This window comes from Orycteropus afer, unplaced genomic scaffold (assembly GCF_000298275.1).
Source record: "Orycteropus afer afer isolate SDZICR_OR568_19922 unplaced genomic scaffold, OryAfe1.0 scaffold00037, whole genome shotgun sequence".
NCBI lineage: Eukaryota > Metazoa > Chordata > Mammalia > Tubulidentata > Orycteropodidae > Orycteropus > Orycteropus afer.
In genome coordinates, this window is record NW_006921624.1 from 9210077 (window position 1) to 9232762 (window position 22686).

A 22686-nucleotide genomic window follows, 5' to 3' on the forward strand; every position below is an offset into this window, starting at 1 on the left:
GCAAGCATTTATATGAAAAGCAGGTGTGCATATATGAGAGCCCTGCATATGCCTTGGCTACCATCTTGTCAGTGTCCATATATTTATGTGTATACATATGTGCAGGTGCCTGTTTATATGTGTCAGGGAATGCAAGGGTGTGCAGGCATGTGTAGATATTCACAGCATCAGTGTAGAGCAGGGAGCAGTGTAGAGCAGGGAGCAGTTTTGCAGATATGTACACGAGTCTAAATGTAAAAGATGTGTTATAGCACCGGTATTTATATTGTCCATGAACACAATAATCTGTTCTTGTGTGCATACATGCATGAAGAAATGGGCACATGTGAACAGGTGTTTGTGTATGCAAGGAGATACGGATACTTCCCTGGTAGTACACAGCTGCATGAGCTCATGCAGAAGTACATGTCTCTATGAGGACACTTGGTCTTTGGGAGCACAGACATATAAATCCATGTGCTTGCCTGGCTGGACATCCCTGCAAGTATTTTTAGGTTGCACAAACATGACTTCTTGTATACCTGTGGCTCACCTGGCCTGATTCCTATCCTATTCTCTTCAGAGATGATTAATCTGAATTTGGCTCTTACTCCAAATGCCAGCAAACTGCCACACCTGCCCATCACAAGGACGTTGCTTCTGGCTTCTGGCACCATGGTCCTCACAGTGTAGTTCACATCATGCTGTGGACAGGAACCTGGGTGGTAGTGATGGTGTAAGGAGTTGCACCATCAAATGGGAGTTAAAGAGAAACATTCAGAAAAGGTAAAAAGCTTGTAAGGGAGGTGCAGGGGGTTAGTGGGTGAAACACCAGGAGGGTGGGCCTCTCTTCCTTTACTTGCTATTTATGACTCTCAGAGACATGATAGAACTGACACATGTGTATGACACTCATCATGTGACCTATGGGATGAAATTCATACTTCTATATGTTCTCTGATAGTATGACACACTTTTCATTAAGACAGAGAAGTAAGATCAAAACACCACTCTCACTAACTATATTCTCTAGTAAGTCCTCTGACCAGCCCCCTGAGGACGGCATGACTCCCCATTGTATAGGTTAGAAAAGTGAGATTCATAGAGGGAGACACCTTTCCCAGGGTGACATGGCAAGTCATGGCAGAACCAGGAAGCTACACAGAATCAGACAGGTAGAGTAGAAAGAGTCTGTTCTTGGAGTCAAGAGGCTGGATTCTCAACACCCCATCCCTGGAATAACTCCATGCTCTCTCTGGGTGTCTGTTTTCTGAACTCCACATGAGAAGTGGAAACTCAGAGCTAATGATGGCCGAGAACCAAAAAACCAAACTCACTGCCGTCAAATTGATTTCAACTCACAGAGATCCCTCCTTGGATTTCCGAGGCAGTATCATTAGGGAAGTAGATTCCCCAACCATCCTTCCGAAGAGTGGCTGGTGGGTTTGAACCACCAGCCTTCTGGTTAGCAGTCAAATGCCTTAGGCACTACGCCACCAGAGATGGCCAAGAGCTCCCAGCAAAGGGCTTACAAGGAAGGCTCTTGAGACGAGTTTGCTGAGTTGACTGAGCCTGTATTTAGGTTTCTCTGGTTCTGGAAACAGAGCCAGAGCGGTGGGGGTGGGGGCAGGGGAGGTGTAATAATTCAGAGATCATTCCTAATCTGGCACCCTGACAGTATTCTGGTTGTAATCACAATGCTGTGAAGAGGACATTCAGCAGATGAGATTTCTGTTTTCCAGGAATTTACAATCAAAGGCTGGTCTTGGTGCTTCTGAGCAATGGATCCCAAATGTTTGTATCAACTGGAGGAAAAGCTTGTTGTGAACACAGAAAAGGGGATGGAAGCAGCAGCACCCACTGCTGCAGACATTTACTGAGCATGTGCTGATGCCCAGCCCTGTGCTGATGTCACCTCAACACCACTTACGATGGTCTGGGCTGATCTTTCCTGTGGGCTCTCCATGTGTCTGTGTTCAACTGGCAGGTTAGCTAATAGCTGGGTGAACCACGATGCTGTCACTCTCATGGAGTGGTGAGCAGGTATACATGAAGTAGTATTATCCATATGCCACAGGAATGTTGGGAAGGTGAAAGAAGATAGTATGTGCAAACACCTGGGAACAGAGTCTTTCACACAGTAAACCGAAATAAATCAAACCCACTGCCATCGAGTCAATTCCAACTCATAGTGACACTATAGGACAGAGTAGAACTGTCCCATAGAGTTTCCAAGGTTGTAAATCTGCCACATCTTTCTTCTCCAGTCAGGCTGGTGGGTTTGAACCATTGACTTTTTGGTTAATAACCAAATGCTTTGACTACTGCACTACCAGAGCTCCTTTTTTGAACACCATTATTTTTTAAATAAGTGGCTATATTGTATCAGGCTCGGAAGGAAGGTTGGGCAATCCTACTTCCGTAGTGATACTGCCTCGGAAACCCAAGGAGGGGTCGCTATGAGTCGGGGCCGACTCGACGGCATATAACAACAATAACAACAATTATATCAGGCATTCTTCTAGTCACTGGGATACAGGAAAGAATATGACAGTCCCATCCCTGCCTTCCTAGTACTCACACTGCACTCATTATTAGGACATTATTATCCCTAGTTTATATGAGGAAAGTGAGAAAGACTTTAAGAGGTTAAGTGACTTTGCCAGGTCACTTGGCTAATAACTATAGTGGCAGAGAACCAGGTGGTGTGACTTCAGAGACCACGCTCTGACCCTGTGTTGTATGGTAAGGCAAGATGTTAAAAAGTGGGAGAGGTTTTCAGCTTTTTCCTTTTGAGCCACTGGGTTTCAGTTGCCAGACGTCTTCCATCAGGCTGATTAGTCTTACTGACTTGTGCTCATAAAACACTTGATTCAAAGTGCCTTCTCCTTAAATTTCTCTCTTTCCTTTTTCCAGTAATTTTAGTGAGGAGTCATAAGAAGTGTCAGTCTCCCCATTTGATAGATGGGAAGACTGAGGCCCTGAGACACAAAGGGCCTCTCCTAGGGTCACAGGGTCACAGAACAAAGGTGGGATTGGAACTTGACTTTCCCGATGCCAGCCTGGCATTATGGGAACAGTGTTCAATCACCTCACCCGGGCAAAGGATGCTGGCATTTAAACCAAATAAAAAGGCACCCTAGCAATGTTCACGGGACTCCTTCAGACTGATCCTGCTGGAGAAGGGTATGCTTTGCCATCAGTCAGGTGTTCACTGTTTGGGTCAGAAGGGACATCGAGACACTTTGACCCTTTTCCTCAACCTCCTGTGACTCAGGGAGAAAATCAAGAGGGACATTTTCCTCCTCCCTGCCCCCAACCTGGCATCCTCTAATGGTCCCTTCCCTGCCACAGGGCACCATCTGTGGATGGTCTAAATTGGACTGAATGCTGTGGAATTGCAAGTCAAAAGGGTCCTGTAATCATTCCACCGACGGCCTGGGGCTCTGTGTTCCAGCTCCATGTTATAAATAAGGGTAATGGACTAGAGGCTGAATTACAATCAAGGCCTCTATGAGCACACCAAACAGGTACTGAGCTTATTTAAGGAATATAGAGGCAGATTATGCTCTGAAGCAGTGCAGTTGGAGCCAATCAATATCCACTAACTCCTTCAAATCAGGGCCACGGAGACTTTGATTAGGAGCAGGAGGGGCTGAGGGAAATATGGTAGATTCTGCCTAGGAGACATTTCTGGTATCCGTTTGTTGTGTTCTGCACACGCCGATTGAGTGCTAACTTACTTTGAGCTTGGTGTAGGGGAGATAGAAGGCAGCAAGGAAGATTAGACCTTTGATATCAGGAAGCTCACAGACTTGGGAAACAGAGGATGAGCAAAGTGTGACATAACTGTAGCCATGATTACTATATGATAAGCAGACAAACGAGGAACACCCAGAAAGGGAGCCCAGCCCAGCATTGGGGGTAAGGAGGCTTTACAAAGAAGGAGTCATCTAGGTGGTTCTCCTAGTTAGTTATTCTTGCATAACAAACCAAAACACTCCAGAACTTTGGGGCTTAAAACAATGGTTTCGCTCATTGTATAGGTAATTTGAGTGGAGTTCAGTGGGCAGATCTTTAGCCGATTGCTCTCTGCTGGGCTCTTCCATGTGTCTGTGGTCAGCTGGCAGGTCAGCTAGGGCTGGCAGATCCAGCATGACCTCATTCACGTATGATGGTGAGCAGGCTTTGGATGGGCAATATAAGTGAATGGGCTATGTGTCTCTCCTCTCTAGCAGGTTGGCCCTGGCTTCTTCACATGCGAGTTATGGGTTCCCAAGAGCCACAAGAGAAGGCAAGACCCAGTATATGAACATTTATCAAGTGGTATTGACTCACTGGTCAAAGCAAATCAGAGGAGGGGAAATAGATTCACCTCTTCATAGAAGAATTTGCAGTGTCATCTAACAAGGGAGTAGATGGGAGAAGGAGAAGAGCTTGTGGCTGTATAGTCTACTCACAGCTGAGTTCTGAAGATGAAGGGTTAGACAAACAAGAGTGAGAAGAACAGTCTAGTTAAAGAATGCAGTGAGTAAGAGCATCACATTGTGAGTACAAAGGCAAGAAAACAGGGAGAAAATAACAAAATTGGAGAGGGAGGCAGGGCACAAAAGTGCTTACTTGACTCTACCAAATGTCACTTGATCCAGATTGGTGCAGTTTTGATAGATACTGCAGGGACTATAAAGTAGGGTGGAGGTCAGGGCAGGTGGAACCTCCCCCTACTTCACTTCTGGGTCTACGTGTCTCTAGGTCCTTTTTTCACCCACTGTACCTCAGTTTCCCATCTGTAACATTGGAATAGGGGATCTCGCCATGTTATCCTCTTTTACTGTGTTTCTTTCAGTCAATCCATATTAACCAATCAGTTGCAATGACAATAAAAGTTGAGCTACTAAGGGGGAAAGGAGCTGACAGTAATTGCTTGCTTGGAAAACTTTCATGACTTGGACAAGAACATGAAACTCATGTATGAGTGAGGTTAGTGAACCAGAGAAGGGAATAGAAACCACTAGAGGAGTTTAGAGCTCAGAGGAGGGAGAGGTCACTTCGGCTGGGTTTTGAAGGCTGGTTAATATCCATGTGTGCAGAGAAGGAGATCAGGGTATTCTAGGAAGGAGGCACAGAATGAACAAGGACTCGTAGGCAGGAATGCTGTGTAGGGCCAGCAAACTATGGCACAGGTTACACAGGCAATGGGTTGAGTCCAATTTTGAACACTGGGATGAATTAATCATGCAAAGGTATTCCTGCCAGTCCATCTTCTCCCAACTTTCTGCAAATAGCTGTAGCTGGTAAGTCAGTGTCAGGTATGTTCACTCCTTGAGTCTCTGTCCAATTCCTTGGTTTTACAGTTTTTATTTTTCCTCCCTCACCCACCATGCTCTCCTAACTCATCATATTTTATTGCCTCTTGGGTCTGAATCCATGCATGTGGCACTCACATGCTGAATTCCCTGGGTTAGGGTAAGGAGGATGAGGAATAAGAAGTCAGACTAAGCAACAAAGACCTCAGGAGCCTTCTTGGTAGCATCTCCAGGAGAGGTTGAAGGAGCCTCTCCCCTCCAGGGGCATTCCCCTCTCATCTGTATTCTGGCCTCTCTGTGAATCCTTGTTTCTAACAGTGAGGCAGAAAGAGCACTGGGTTATGAGGTTGTGTTAGTTCAGGCAAGTTGCAACCCCTCTCTTGTTCTCATTGTTTCCATCAACAAAATGGGTGGGCTAGATCACATTTCTTTCTATTCTCTTTCTCATGTGGCTTTGTATGATTCTCAGTGACTTTAAAAGAGATGGTTCAAAGGGGAAGGAGCACTGGGGAATGGGTGAGAGGGTCTCAGAGACTGTTTCCAAGTGAAGTGCAAGTCTTGGAAGTTTTGTCTCTGACCTCTGCTCCTTTATCTTTATATTCAGTACTATACTCTTCTGCCCACTCAGCCCCACCACTCTGAAGACAACTTGATTCTTCTTGTCTTGACAGTAGAGAGACGGAAAAGAGTGATGAGAAGACAACCAACTGACAAGGATTCCATATGCTAAGTGTTGTGATGGAATTCTTCAAACACAATCATAAGAATTTTGTTCTATGATTCCCATTTTCTGTATGAGGCAAGTGAGGCTCAGAGATGTGACATTATTTGTTAAAGGTCACTTAGTTCCTATCATTGTAAGGACACTTCATTTTCCTCTCTCTCAGGAAATATTGCAAGTGACCATCTAGATGCAACAATGGGTCTCTCCTTGGCCAGAGCAAAGAAGAATGAAGAAAATCAAAGATGCATGGGAACAATTAGTCCAAGAGATTGGTGGACCATTCACACCTCAACTTATATGACCATGAGACCAGAAGAACTAGGTGGTGCCCGGCTACCACTGTCAACCACTCAGAAAGAGATTAGTAAAGGAGATCCTGGATAGAGAGGGAGAACAATGTGGAATAAAACTCAAAATCATTACAAAAAAAAAACAAACAGGTTTACTGGTCTGATAGAGCATGGCGAGACCCCCGAGACAGTGATCCCTAGTTACCTTTCAGGTCTGGAATTGAATTCATTCTCCTGGCTTCCAGCCAAACAATAGACAGGCATGTGGGATGAACATTGACATCAGGTAGATACACTCCTTAGAACAATTGTGGAAGAACTGAAGGGCAGTATTTGCATAGGGAGATAGCTTAGGTGGTAGGAACACATAGAAAAAAAGGACTCAAGGAAGAGGTAACTATCGGGAGGAAGTGGGAAGAGAACTGTTACATTGGGGGGAATTGCAGTCAATGTCTTGAAACAAGATGTGTATGAACTACTATACAGAGAATGAATTTATTCTGTAAACTTTCACCAAATAACAGTAAGAATTAAACAAAACAAAAACAGGGACAACACTGCCTTAGGAAATGACTTAATCATGATGAAACGTGTATAAAGAGTATCTGACTGACCGGGGAGGATGCCTATCCTGGTACTTACCACATTCTCCTATGTCAACTGGACCCCTCCATCTTTCTACTCAAATATGTCAACTCCTTTTCTCAACCCAGTTAGTACAGTGATGGGAGCTCTGGATTTGGAATCAAGAGACTGGAGTTTGAATTGCTGTGCCATGTTGGACATGGACAAGACTTAGGTTGGGTTCTCTAGAGAAGCAAAACCAGTAAAGCTTACAAAGAGAGAGATAGAGATATCTATATTGGGAAAATGGCTCACACACTTATAGAAGCTGGCAACTCCCAAGTTCTTGGGTCAAAAGTCAAGCTGGAGGCTTTTCCCAACTCATGCAGCTGTGGAGGCTGACAAGCTCAAGGTTGGCAGGCAGTATACCGGTTGTTGACTCCAACAAATGACGAATCCCAGATCACCAGGCCGAATGGTGGATTGTTCACTCATGACGGTTGTAGGCAGCACAACAGGATCCCGATCCACAGAAGCATATCTCATTTTCCCAGGATGTCCATAAATATATTGGAAGCAGGCCACACCCCTAGGGAAACTCCCTTTCAACCGATTGGCTGCTCAAAACATACATGCGATCTCATCATGGAAATAACCCACATCAAAACTGCTTAAACCACTCAGAATTGTGGTCCAGCCAAGTTGACAGACAACTTCAGCTATCACACAAGTACTAGTTGGAAGATCTTGGGAAGGTATAGTGCATTTTTCCAATTGCTGTCAAGTCAGTCCAACTCATGATGCTCCATTGTGCATCAGAGTAGCACTGTACTCTGTAGGGTTTTCAATGGCTAGGACTTCTTTGGATGTAGATCACTAGGACCCTCTTCAGATGTCTCTGGGTGGACTCAAACCTCCAACCTTTTGGTTAGCAACCTAGTGCTTGACTGTTTGTCACCTTGTAGGATTACAGCTATCTCAGCTGTAATGATATTATTCTACCTGCATTCCTCATTTGAGTTTCCCCTAAGGGATAAAGAAGACAATGAATTAAAGTCCCTAAAAAACTAAGCTCACTGCCCTTGAGTTGATTCTGACTCATAGTGACCCTCATTGGGTTTCCAAGGCTGTAAATCTTTATGGAAGTAGATTACCTCATCTTCCTCCCATGGACCAGCTGGTGGGCTTGAACTGCCGACCTTCTGGTTAGCCCTAGCCTGGCACATATGTAGGTGTAAATAAATGTTACTTTGTATCTCTATTTCTTTGAGCACCCTCTTCTGCATCAGTTTACAGAGCTCTGAGGTGGGGCTGGGGTGTGGTGGTGGTAGAAACACTTTGATAGTTGAGATGGATTTAAAAAAAGAAACATGACACGCTAAAGCAACAACAGCAAATACACAGAGAAACCATGGGAGTACAGCAAAGCTAAATGACAAAGAAAGACCGTGTGAAGAAGCCAGCAGAGCAAGGACGGAGGGCGATGGCTCCGAGAGAATAACTAGGAATAATGCGCATCAGCTCCATCACCCTTCCATCTATTTTCAAATCTAATCTGAAAAGATATGCTTTTCTCCCTTGCTCATAGCTCTTAATTCTGTTCCCCTCCCTTATTTAACCGAGTGTAGCTGTCTTATTTGTCTCTACCAAGTGGCTGGGGAAAACAGTTTTGTGTAAAAGATGCAATTCCCAAAGGAGGTGGAAACGGGCAGCTTGGAGGCAGAGGCAGAGGCAGAGATGAACACTGATGGCGGGAGAGGCGGAGGTAGGGGTCTTTAATGCTCCTCTCCTACTGCTGCCCCAGGGCCTTGGCTGGGTCACAGCCCTGGCTATCCCTCTATTTCCTAGCTCCCCCAAGGGACCTCCCAAACTCAACACAACAGTGGTGGTGGTGTCATCCTAGGCATTTATATCTTAACGTTAGGATCTCTTAGAATTGTCAGATTATGGGCTCTGCCTGCTTGCCTTGTCCAAACCCCTGATAACTGAGGTGCACTCACTGACCTCTCACATGTGTCTCCATAGCATCTTGTGCATCTTCTTTTGTGGCCAGTGGCACATGAGTGTCACCTTTATTGATTATCCTTATTCCACCCTCATAGACTGTGATTTTCTTGAGGGCGGGAACTCAGGAAGTGTCCTTTGAGTGACGTATTTATTCAATAAGTATTTGTTGAGCCCCTACTGTATGCCAGACACTGAGGAAATGTCAGTGAACTGGAGGCAGATACAGTCTTCTGCTATGAATGAATGCGTGAATGGTTAAATGGATGAATGAATGAAGTAAGTGAAGCAAGGTGAAGGAGTTGTTGTTGCTTCAATTTAATGGAAGCTGAGGAAAATACAAAGACTGGAAGGTCTGTGAGGGCAGCAACCACATTTCTCTTTTCCTCCAATCTAGCAGAACTAACTGTAGGACTTTGCAGGTTGTCAAGCACATTTCTATCTATGGCCTTATTTTCTCTCAAGTCAACATTAGATGTGATGTAAGTAGGACAGATCATGATCCCCATTTTACAAATGAAGGGAGAAAATCATAGAGACTCTGTGACTTGTCCTCAGATAAACCAGCCATTTGGTGCAGAATCACTCAAATCTAAGCCTCTGGTCTCCAAATACAGGGTTTTTTTCACTGACCTGGGCTGTCTGATTATTGATCAGCTCAGAAAGACTGGATTATATTCATCCACCCACTCATTCATCCATTCCTTCATTCATTTGTTCATCCATCCATCCATGCATGCCTCCCTCCCTCCATCCATTCACTCATCTATCAACCCATCCTATCATTTTAATTTATGGCGTGTGCTAGGCTTCCTGAGCCTCTGAACTAGGGCTTGATCTGATTACATGAAAAAGCACCAACTGAGACCTTACACTTCTTATTATTCTGCTCAGTGACAGTCCATGGGTAAGAAGTGGTGCCCTCTTTTTACTTTCCTCTCTCCAGACTGGTTACACCAGTCTTTCTCTGTTTCTCTATAATGAAGATTCTGTTTTTGCTGCTGATGATCCTCACATTGACCCCCTTTACGTGTTTGCAAACCTCTTGCCTTGTTGCCTTTCTTGTGCTATTCCTCTGTCTGAAATGTTCTCTGTCCTTATGGCCACCTTTTGAAATCTTGCCCATCATTTAAGACTCCTCTGTGATGACTTTCTCCAACAGCTGGAAGGCATCTCCCTTCCTCCAAGTTTCCTTCCTTGATTGATAGCTATTCATAGCAAGGCTTTTCTTAGCCCCTTGGACTGAGCCTCTGAGGACAGAGTCTCCCAGTGCCAGATCTCAGAAAACATTGCTTGAATCAGTTAATCTCTAAAGTGAGCACATATTTGCATCTGCTACAGAGGTAACATGTGTTCAGTGTAGACAATTCAGGGAAAAATGAATCAGTACATGATTAAAATCACCTCTTTTCTCACTACTTAAAGAGTAACATTCTTGATATTCCAATGTGTTTCTTTCCAGCTGTATATACACATACTTATGTCTAAACAGAATCATAATGTGTCTATTTTCTGTGTGAACACCTCTCTCTATGAGAATGTAAGCTCCTTCAAGTTAAAATGCTATCTTTCCTGTCATTTCCATTCCTCAGGATACCTAAGCTTGGGACATATGTTAGATAAATTTCTATAGAGTTGTATGTGAGAGTCTAGCTATCATGGAGATCCTGCATTGTCGTCTCTTCTGTCTCTCCTCTGGGTATGCCCATCTGAATTCAGATATAGGGAAAGCTCAGTTCAACTCATCGAACATTTCCAAAGCCTCTACTCTGTGTTCTGCCATTGTGTCAGGCACTAGGGTCCATAAGTGGCTCTGACATGTCCCTGCACTAGAGTTCAGAGAGAAAGCTCAGCTGTAGAAACAGATCATTTTCACATAGATAAGGATCAAAGAGGTAAAATGATGTATATGAAGTAATATATAAGAAATGTAATTGTAGAATGCTTATTAAAGATTAAGACCATCCTGAAAGTACATTTGTTTTTGTTAATCTTATTTGATTCTCAAAACAAATTTGTGAGGCAAGTGCTATGATTATTATTGTCATTTAGAAGATAGGGAAACTGAGGCACAAAGAAGCTAAGTACAACTTAAACACAATGGGGATAGAATTGAACTTCCAGATGTCAGTCTCCAGAGCTTGTGATCTGAAGCACCATGAGATATTCCCTACTTATGGAAGCACAGAAGAGCACCTAGCTCCTACAAGGATCAGAAATGCTTCCAGAGCAGGGCATGAGTCCAGTGGGGAGTGCTGTTCCAGGCTGAGAAAAGGCATCTCTGAAGTGTTTGAATTAAGAAATAACATAATATACAGGGAGAAATATATAAATATTGATTCCAACTTAAGATATGTGTACATGGAAAGAAGTGGGAAGAGTTAAGATTGGAGAGAAAAGTAGGTACTAGATCACAAAGGACCTTATGTACCAGTCTTCTGAAATTAGGTTTTAACAAGGAGAATCAGGAGCTGCTGAAAGCCTTTGAGCAAGAGAAGAATATGGTCAGATTCACAAGTGAGAAATGTCACCCTGGTAGCCATTTGAAAAATGGTAGAGAGGAAGGAAGCTTGGTGATGGGAATTTCAGGTAAGGACCCATTGGACATCTCTATGTGTCCCAGAGATTCACTCTCCAACTTTTTCCACCCTGCTAAAAGGCACTTGACTGCTAACCAAAAGGCTGGCAGTTCAAACCCACCAGCCACTCTTCAGAAGGAAGACTGGGCAATCTATTTCCGTAGTGATACTGCCTTGGAAACCCAAGGAGGGGTCGCTATGGGTCGTGTCCGACTCGACGGCATATAACAACAACAACAACAACAACAACATATGCTCTGGAAGGCTGACCTCTATGATTTGTCTCATTTGGGCACCTATGGGTGTTTGGTTGGAGTTGGCAATCTGAGGAACCTGCAAGGGATTAGAGGGTGGACGAAGTGAGGTTGGGCCACAGCTCCTGTCTGACAGCCCTTTCCTCTACGTATGGCACTTTCTGGATTTGATAACCACTTCTCTTCTTATAGGAGCTCTGGTGGCATAGTGCCTAAGGCATTAGACTGTTAACCAGAAGGCTGGCAGTTCAAACTTACCAGCCCCCCCCCCCCCCAAAGAAGGTTGGACAATCTACTTCCGTAGTAATACTGCTCGGAAACCCAAAGAGGGGTCACTATGAGTCGGGTCCAACTTGATGGCAGTGTGTTAATGCTTGGGTATCAATCTTTATGTACTCCATTCCAGTCTTTGCAGCTTCCAATTTTCCTACATTCATACTTCGTACATTCCATGTTCTGATTATTAATGGATGTTTACAGCCATTTCTTCTCATTTTGAGTTGTTCCACCTCAGGAATTGGAGGTCCCAAAAGCTTTACTCCACACACATCGTTAGGTTGACTCTACTCTGAGGAGGCAGGTCTTCCCCAGACATACTTTGAGTGCCTTCCAACCTGAAGGGCTCATCTTCCAGCAAGCACTATATCAGGTAATCTTTCAGGGCTATTCATAAATTTTCATAGTGATATATCAGACAGTGTTTCACTGCTCTTCATAAGGTTTTCACTGGCCAATTCTTTGAGAAGTGGATGGCTCCTTCCTTCTTCTGAGGCTGTGTTAGTCTAGAAGCTCCACTGAAACCTGTCCACCATGGGTGACTCTGCTGGTATTTGAAATACCAGTGGCATAACCTCCAGTCTCACAAGCCACCACAGTATGACAAACTGACAGATGGGGTGGTTTACCTTAACCCTGCCCAAAACTTTGTAAACGGTCACTTCATTAAATACTTCTCAATGACCCTGCTGAATGTACAATCTCTTTCCTATTGAGGCTTGAGTGATACAGATCTTTTGTCTTAGTCCATAAGACTAAGGAGACATGGTTTGAACTAAGGCAACCACAGTAGAGAAGAAAATGAGGGGTCATATTTGAAAAATATCTCACACATCCACTCAGGACATGAGGCTGAGAAAATTGCTGCATGCAGTTGAATGCCTATGAATGCTGGAACAACAAAGGTGCTTGAAGTCAATGTCACTGCCTTTTACAACTCCTTCGGCCTAGGCAATGAGCTCATTGCACATAATGTCTGCTTTATCCCAGCAAGGCCCAAACCATCTGTAAACTCATCCTGCGCCCTCTCTGGCCTTCTGCAAGTAATCTGGAGGGTCAGCTGGTGCTGTGGAATCAGAAGGCCGTTTAGTTAGCCACTTGGGAGATGTTACCAAGATGGCTAGTGATCAGAAGAGCTGCTTATTTTCATAATGACCTTCAAGAATTAAATAAAAAATACAATGAGGGCTATAGATTATGAAGAACAAGCCAATTAGAAGCACAATATGCCTTTGGGATTTTCTTATTTCTTTACCAGGAGGCTGAAAGGCATCAGTGGCCGCTGAGGCAGGATAGGGGTCTCCCCAGAATCAGTGATGAAGGCTAATCCTCTCAGTTGGCATTAGCGAGGTGGTTAAGGGGATTTGAGTCTGTTGAATATTTCACGAGTTGCAGCCCATGGGGTGGGAAGAGTAGAAAGTGAAAAGGCAATCCTTGTGTTTCTTGATGATTCCAATATAAAACCAAGCCATTTGGGGTGGGAGGGAAGCTTGCTGGAGTCAGCCAACCGCCGGAAGGCATGGTGCACCAATTCTCCCACTTTAATATCTGCTGTTTCATTTTATATTCATCATGTCAGCATAATCTGCCTTTATGGGAATCATCTTGGTTCCCAACCAAATGCGTTTAGTCCCACTTTTGCTTTAAGTTTGATTGTAATATGACTTGAAGACTTCAATGAAATGTTTATATGGAAGGACTAGGGGAAGAGAAAAGGGAAAATGCAATTGGAAAATCAATCAGCAGGGAATTTCAAGAGCTGGTCTTGGTCATGCTACTGTTTCTTTGACCTGTTTTTAATGGACACAGGACTGGCTTTCTGATCAACTATACTCTCTGCTCCTCTGCTGCATGCTGAATAAAATATACACTTTATCACCAGGCATTTAAAATGCTTAACTCTGCATCTAAACGACACATCCAACCTGACATTCTTCCCCAATCTTATATGCACAGAGGCTTCACTGCCCTGAGATACTCACACTCTTGCCAGTCCTTAAGCCCTCCTTCTCTTCTCCAATGGTCAATGTATACTCATCCTTTGTGGTACTCATGCTACTACCTTGTTGTAGTTGTTATTGATCTCTATTATGGGTTTGATTATGCTCCTTGAATTGTGCTCCCTCCAAAATATGTTAAAGTCCTAAATCCCAGGTACCTGTGAATGTGATGCTGCTTGGAAATAGAGTTTTTGAAGACGTTAACAGTTAAGTTAACATGAGGTCATATCAGAGTAGAATGGGTCCTAGTCTAATATGACAGGTATCTACATTAAAAGAAGAGAGAGGGAACATGGCCATGTGAGGACAGAGGCAGAGATTGGAGTGATGCACCTGCAAACCAAGGAATGCCAAGGATTGTCAGCAACCAGCAGAAGCTAGGAAGAGACAAAGAAGAATCTTGTGTAGAGTCTTCAGAGAGAGCATGGCCCTGCTGACATCTTGCTTTTGGACTCTTGGAGTCCAGAATAACTGTTATTTTAATCCACCTGTTTTTTGGTACTTTGTTACACAACCCTAGGAAACTAATACAGTCTCCAAGCTAGGAGGGTCTTCTTCCACCTTGAGTTCCCAGCAGCCCTTTTGAAAATTCTCTGATGATGTTTAATACTCTCCACATCATATTCTTTACTACCTCTACCATCTTATTATGGATATATGTGTGTATGTGTGTGTGTATTTATAGCCAGCAATTCAATGATTATTTATCGAGTACTTATTATGTGTCAAGCATTTTTCAAAGTACTTGAGAGATGCAAGGGATAAGGCACACAAGGTCTCTGTTCTCCTGGAGAGACAATAAATGCATGTCCAAGGAAATGCATAAGTTAGCAAATTTCTAATATTATAAGTGCTATAGACCATTTTTTTCTAAAAGAGATATAACAGAGAGTGGACATGTGGGTTGAGAGTACTTTAGCTAGAGTGGCTAGGCAAGGCTTCTCCGAACAGGTGTCATTTGGACTGAGAGGCAAACACCGAGAAGACTACAAGCCTGCAAGCCCTGGGAAGAGAGTTCCAGGCAAAGTGGACAGAAAGTACTTATGCTCTGAGAGAAGAGGGAGCCTGCCCTATTTGGTAAACAGCTGTATGTCCTGTGGATTTGGAGCACAGGACAGGAGAGCCGTGGCAGAAGACGGGCCAGCTAACGCACAGTCTCATGGGCCAAGTTAAATGGAAGAGGGGCGTACACATGTGAGTGAAGGCACGGAGGGTAGAATTACTCTTACTGAAGGACTATGAGCTTCCAGAAGGCAGTGCAATGTCATATTTCACTCCATATTCTGGAATGCCAGGAATCAAGGAGGTCCTCAACACACAATGTGTGCTGAGTGAATAAAAAAGCAATGAAACGAATGGGTGAGTGAATGAGTGAATGAATGATTAAAGCTACCTCCTTTCACTGAAGTGTTTTTCTGTTGGAGATTCTTGTGCCCCACCACTCGCCTCCCCCCACCCCAACAACAGTTTCCTTTCTTTGTAATAGAGTAAGTCCAGAGCTATTTTCTGTGATTCAATATTTACTGTGTTTTACATACTGTTATTATAATTTAACGTTTACTGTCTGCTGACTGTGCACTCATCGCTGTAGCAAACAAAGAGCTCAATCTAGTTTTGGTTCATGGGCTAATTTAGTCAAGGGAAAGGAGGAGACACTGTAAAAACAACTGTCATAGTAGAAATCGCGTGTTCGGTAATCCACTGGGTCTAGCTGAACAAACACACTGTTGACCTTGGCAAAACACTAGCCCTATCTGACTCTCTGTTTTCTAATCTGGAAATAGGGAAGGTGAGCCTCTTTACTGGGAGCATTTCAGGCACAAGGAGTACGGATTCAGATTTCCACAAGCATCCTTCAACTTACTTTGCTTCCATATGTGCCAGGTTGTGTCACCCAGAACGTGGCCTGCCTTGGGTTTTCCTCCCGGTGCTATTCCAGCAGCTCTCAGCACATTAAGTGTCCTGCCCATCAGCAGCACATGGGTCCCCCTTCTTGAGCTTCTGAATTAAAACCAATTTCCTTTTAATTGACTCCACTTCATGGCAACCCATGTGTGTCAGAATTGAACTGTGCTCCAGGGTTTTTAATGGTTGAGTTTTGGAAAGTAGGTGTCCAAGCTGTTCTTCCAAGGTATCTCTAGATGGGCTTGAACCTTCAACATTTCTGTTAACAGATGAGTATGTTAACAGTTTACGCCATGCTGAGATTCCTGCTGCTGAATTAGAGACGACAATTTCCAGAGGCAACTCTCAGTCGTAGGGTCCCTGGGTTTCTGTTAATGGACTTGATGGACTGAGAGAAAAAGGAGCAAGGTGCTGGCCAAGGCCATTTACCATAACGTCTTCACCTTGCCTTGGCCTGGCTGGCTGCCTCCCAGAGAAGCTGCTGCCAAGGCTTCAGGTGCTGAGGCTGGGAGGTGGGGTGATGCAAGGTCGCAGATTACTCCAGCCCTGGAGGGAAAGAAGGTGCTCAGAGAGTCCTGCTTTTCAGACTGGGCACCCAGCCAGTCCCTTCCCCTGGGCATGGCAGTGAGTTTGCAGGTCCCTTTGGGGCCTTCATTCTAAGAGCTGATGAACTTTTATAATGATCTCCAGCCCAGCTCAACTATTTGTGCAGGAGGGAAGTCTTGAAATGTTTTCATCGGATAAATCATTTACTTTGTTCCAGCCACTTTACCTCTACTTGGGATGAGATGGGAAGCCACTGGAGGATTTTGAGCAGAGGAGTGATGACCTGACTTATGCTTTGGCAGGGTTTCTCTGGCTTCTGGATGGAGAATAGATGGAGCAAGGGTGGAAGAAGATGGCCATGTCAAGAGGTGGGAAGGCAAATCAGGCAATTCAGGCAAGGGAGGATGGCATCTTCACTCAAGTGGCTAAAGTAGAGGATCTGAGAAATGTTGAATTTTGGGTCAATTTGGAAGGAGTTGCTAACGGATTAGATGAGGAGTGGTAGAGAGAATGAGCAATCAAGGATGTCTCCAGGTTTTTTTCCAAGTATGTAAAGGGCAAATTAGATCCTATCCCTAGTAAAATAATAATGATAATAAATATTAATAGGTAACCTTTTTTTTACAATATATTAAATGCCAAATTGTCTTCCCTAAGGACTTTTAATTACAAACCTGAAGTAGTTAGAGGTCTATTGGGAATGGAATACAAGAATAATTCAGTAGAATTTGGTGAGCAAACTTCACCTTCTTATTGCTTTAAAGCCTGACTTCTTTCACTCAATGTCACCACATATGATGGGACTGCAAACAGTGGGAGAGCTGATTGAATAAGTAACATTTCTAACTCGGCTTATCCATCAATCCTCCTCTAGTTTGAGCATGGATATTAGGTGTTTGGGGGCTGTAGGAAATACTGTCTTCCGATGAACTCCATGTCTCAGGAACAAGGTCCAAGATTTCAAGTCTTAGATACTATTGACACTACTTGTCTACTGAATATTTGACTCTGTCTCCTGCAGTAACTTATGGAATGTGGACTGCATAATTCACCAAGAACTCCACCACCCTTCCATTTATTCATGAGAGGCACTGGGTAGGCCTTGTCCTCCTAGGATATTTCCAGGGACACAGTTTCTTTAGTAGCAGCACAATGCAAAGAGATATATGATCCCAGTGCACTGACCCTTTTGGTACCTTATACCATCTTCCTTCTTATCTAACAATAGACAATGTTGTTGTTGTTATGTGCCGTCGAGTCAGACCTGACTCATAGCGACCCCTCCTTGGGTTTCCGAGGCAGTATCACTACAGAAGTAGATTGCCCCATCTTCCTTCCGAGGAGTGGCTGGTGGGTTTGAACCACCAGCCTTCTGGTTAGCAGTCAAGTACCTTAGGCACTACGCTACCAGAGCTCCCATATTGCATAGTAGTACTGCTGAAATGATCATTATTTTTAAAAGTATCTACAGAGGGAAAAACTACATAGGGGCAGAAGTTAGAAATTTCAAATCAAGAGACCCAACTTAACAATTGATTAGAAATCCCCAGCTTCCCATGAGAATACTGGGGTATGCAATGCTTTATAAGATATTTTGAAGCCACATAACCTTTTTGCAAACATTCTCTTGCTTGAAATTACAGTACATACATATCTCTGACATATTTTGCAGGTTTGGTTCCAGACAAACAATAGAGCAAATGCTGTCATAAAGACAGTCACACCAATTTTCTGTTTTTCAGTGCATGTAAAAGTTGTATTCATACTATAGTATGTTAAATGTGCAATAGCATTGTGAAAAAGTTTGAAGTGCAGTAAGACTTACCAAAATGTGACACAGAGACACAAAGTCAGCACGTGCTGTTGGAAAAATGATGTTGATACACTTGCTCAACACAAGGTTGCCACAAAGCTTCAATTTGTAAAAAAAAAAAATGAAGTGTCTGCAAAGCTCAATAAAATGAAGTGCAATAAAATGAGATGTGCCTTTATATAAGCTACAAAAAATGGAGACGCTCTGCCTGAAGCAGGAGAGATACCTAGAACAACCCTTGCTGAGCTCCCTTCCTATACAGGGTGACCCTGAGCACTTCAGTTGGGCTCGATGCTCTCTAGAGCCTTCCCAGCTCTGACGTTCTGCAGTGTGCCATGAATGGACCCATCTCAGCTTTTAAGGAATTTGCTCTGAACTTCCACCCTCCTTGCAGATTTCCTCCTACATCTTCTCGTTCCTTGGCCACAGAAGAATGTTAAGTGTTTCCACCCTCCTGCTTAGTTTGATTCCACTGTTTGAAAGGAATGAATTATCTTATTATGGTATTATAAAAAAAATATCAGCTTTGGCTCCAGACAGGGCTTGGGTTCAAGTCTTTGTTCTGCCACTTATTAGCTTTGTTACTTGGGGACATATCTTGGCCTCAGTTGACCCATCTATAAAATGGGTGATGATTCCTGGCTTGTAGGTTTGATGTAAGGAAAATTATCTGGGTCAAAGCTCCTGATACCCATGACTCCTCTCCCCCACATACCAAGACCAGGCATGCAGCTCATCGTCACTTGGGTCTTGTCTTACAGAGATGTCTGGCACAGCGGCGGACATCTCACTGGTACACTGGCGACAACAGTGGCTGGAGAATGGCACCTTGTACTTTCACGTCTCCATGAGCAGCTCTGGGCAGCTGGCCCGGGCCACCGCCCCCACACTCCAGGAGCCCTCAGAGATTGTAGAGGAGCAGATGCACATTCTCCACATTTCCGTGATGGTGAGTGATTGGGGACATGATGGGCTGGGGGCTGGAGGGTGAGGCAGAGAGACGGAAGGGGCGCCAGGGGATTGCCAGCAGATGGAGGGAATGAGCTGACTGTGTGTGAGAGGTTAGAATAATAAAAGGAAGGTCAGATGGATTTTATGGTGTCACTTGGACTGATCCATACCCATCCATCATCTGTCACCTGTGACAAACTAATTGTGCTTCGCAGAAGAAAATAAAGTGTCTCCAACTCCTTGGCCTTTTGGCCTGCATCTCAGGGAATAACTGTTTAACATTTGTCACGTGCTTGGCCTGCCTTGCTGGGCGCTGAGGTTCAGTGCTTCAAAATATAACTGGCCTTTCCAGGAATGACTGCACACACAAAGTCACAATGGGGCTGCCCATTCCAGAGTGTGGTCAAAGTACCAGGTGCTTTAACCCTGACAACAGCCCTTGCAGAATAGATACTGCATGGTGGCCCCTAGAGCTGACTTGTATGTACTCTGTGAGGTTATGCATTGAAGCCCCTTCATTATGCTCAATTTATAGTTGTGAATACCAAGTCAGAGGAGCTTGCCAAGGTCACGTAACTAGTAAGAGATGGAGCTGTTCTTGAGTATTTGAACCCAAGCAAGTCTGGCTATAAAACTCGAACTATGTCCTCTATGCCCTGTTTTCTCTCAATGAAAGAAATTATTGAGTATCAGGCGTCAAGCACTGTGTTAGGCTACTTTATGTGTATTGTCCTCTTGTGCTGGCACTAAACAGATATTAGGCATGTCACCTCCATGGTAGAGATGGTGTTGTGGGCATAGAGGTGACATGGTCTTCCATCTCCACTGGCCCCTGATGTAGAGCTGTCAGTCTGTCACCTTTCAGAGAAGACTATTAGGCTGAAATCACTTGAGTGGTAGTCGAAAGGTACCTATGCCCATATTAATGATTTCTTTAAAAAAGCTGTAATTAATGCCTTTACACAATAGATAAAGGAAAACAAATTAAGTATGCAAAAATACAGGGTCTGATCAGATGGAAGTCAGTGAACAGATAGATAGATAGATTCAGCTGAGGCTAATCTTGCACAGATACCAGTGATACAAAATACCTGCATTCCTTACAGAAACAATAGAAGACAGTCATAGAGTAATTCCTCACAGACAACCAGACACTATGTGAGAGAGATCCAATAGATCTACCATTTCAGGACCATAGTACTGAGGGACACCAGACTCAATTGGCACAACAAAATACATAAAAGCCTTGCTCCACATCCTCCATTGGTGAGTAGCGACTGGAGTCTTAAAAGCTTTCAAGAGGCCATCTAAGATGCAGCTAATGGTCTCCTAACATTGGAAGTGAAGAAGAGTGCAAGAAAAAAAAAAAAAGGGCATTTGGAAGCAATCAGCCATAGGACACGGTGGCCCTCGAGACCAGAAAAACTAGATGGTGCCCAACTGCCAATGCCAACCACTCAGGAAAGGATCAGATCTGGAGATCCTGGATAGAGTGGGAGGGAAAACATGGACCAAAACCCAAAACTCAATAATGACCAGAATTATTGATCAGATGAAATCTGGTGAGACCCCCAATACTATGGCCTTGGAATACATTCTGTGCCTGGAATAAAATGCACCCCCAGGGGCTGGCTCTCAGCTCAATAGTTAATAAGACGTACACGCAGACCACTCAACCCAGGATGACACACCCACATAGTCTATGGTAATACATCCCTTAGAGCAATAGACCATGGGACACCAAAGGACCAACATTCAAATTGAGGAAATGCAGGACAAACAGGAGTGCATAAATATGAGGGGCACAGGGAAAGGGGTTACAGGATAGGGAGGGGAGAAGATTGGGTTAGGGTTGAACATGATAAATGGGGAATGAAATTAAATGAACATATAACATTGAATGTATAACAAGCTCTTGGAAAAAAAAAAAAAGTACAGGGTCTAATGGGCTCAGGAAAAGATCTTATAATAATAATAGCTGACACTCTCAAAGGCTTTACTCCTCAAAGCAAAATTCTGCCAGACACATGAAGGTTTGAAGTTTCAACTTATGTATACAGAAGGTATGGCTCAAATAAGTGAAGTGACTAAAGTGACTATATAAGGACACTCAGGACTACCTCCCTACCTCTTCATTGATTCCTTCATTCATGAATCAACACATATTTATTGAGAGTCTACAATAGATCAGACCTTTGGTTTTGGTCTCTGTTCTTCTCGTTCATCTGCAAGTAACATGCTGCATTAGACATTCTGATTAAGGCTGAGTAAGAGCTTGGAAGTTTTCTCTTTTTGGAAAAACACACACATACCCCAGCCAGACAGCAACGTTAATTTTGGACCTAACGCATGCTCGTCACGTGGAGGAACAAATCAAGGCTTTTGTGTTATTCATGGAATGAGTGTGATAGACTTTTTTCATATATATATTTAGCGAATGATGCAGCCACATGCCCAGCCAAATGAGTGCCTGCATTCTAACTTTTGAGTACAAGTTTATAAGCACCATTTCAGGGTGTTTGCTGAGTTTCTAATGGGCCATGTGGCTGCTCTTCTTCCTTTACTATTTGAGAATTTGACTCAGTTTTGACTAATGTGTATTAAGCATTTTCTGTGTTCTGGGTGCAGTATTTACTCACATCCTTCCTATAACCCAGTAACCCAGATAGTATTTTCTCAATTATAAATGAATCTTGAATGTGTTTTCTCTACCTCCAGGCCCAGTATTTATTCCACTATATCAGACTGCCTCCCAAAGGGTTACAGACCTTCCTCACCTTTCCCTTCTGCTCAATGACTTCAGTTTGGAAAGAAAAACTTACTAAGACCTTTTTGTTTTTAACAATGAGTCAGTTTCGACTCAAAGCAACCTTATGTACAACAGAACACCGCACCATCCTCACAATTGTTTCTGTACTTAAGCCCACTATTGCAGTTACTGTGTCAGTCCATTTCATTAAGAGCCTTCCTCTTTTTTGCTGACCCTCTACTTTGCCAAGCCTGATGTCCTTCTCCAGGGACTGGTCCCTCCTGATAGCATGTTCAAGGTATAAGAGATGAAGTTTCACCATACTTCCTTCTAGGAAGCATTCTGGTACAATTCTTCCAAGACAGATTTGTTCATTCTTCTGGCAGTCCATGGTGTATTTAGTTTTCTTTGACAGCACGATAATTCAAGTGCATCAGTTCTTTGGTTTACCTTATTCCTTGTCCATCTCTAACATGCATATTGATTGAAAATAACATGACTTGAGTCAGGCACATCTTAGTCCTCAAAGTGACATGTTTACTTTTAAAAACTTTAAAGAGATCCATTGCAGTATATTTTCCTCATGGAATATATTACTTGATTTCTTGACTGCCACTTCCATGAGTGTTGATTATAGATTCAAGTAAAATGAAATTCTTCTTTTTTTAAAAAAATTCATTTTATTGAAATATAATTTATGTACAGTAAAATAAACAAAACTAAAGTGACATGGGTCAATGCTTTTT

General features: G+C 43.5%; 1 protein-coding gene across 1 annotated transcript in view; it reads left to right on the plus strand.

Moving 5' to 3' along the window:
- ASTN2 (astrotactin 2) overlaps positions 1-22686 on the plus strand; it is a 1259674-nt gene that overhangs the window by 172090 nt on the left and 1064898 nt on the right. The window contains exon 3 of the mRNA XM_042780380.1: positions 19002-19189. Coding sequence (XP_042636314.1) covers positions 19002-19189 — 188 coding nt within the window. The remainder of the gene's footprint in view (positions 1-19001; positions 19190-22686) is intronic.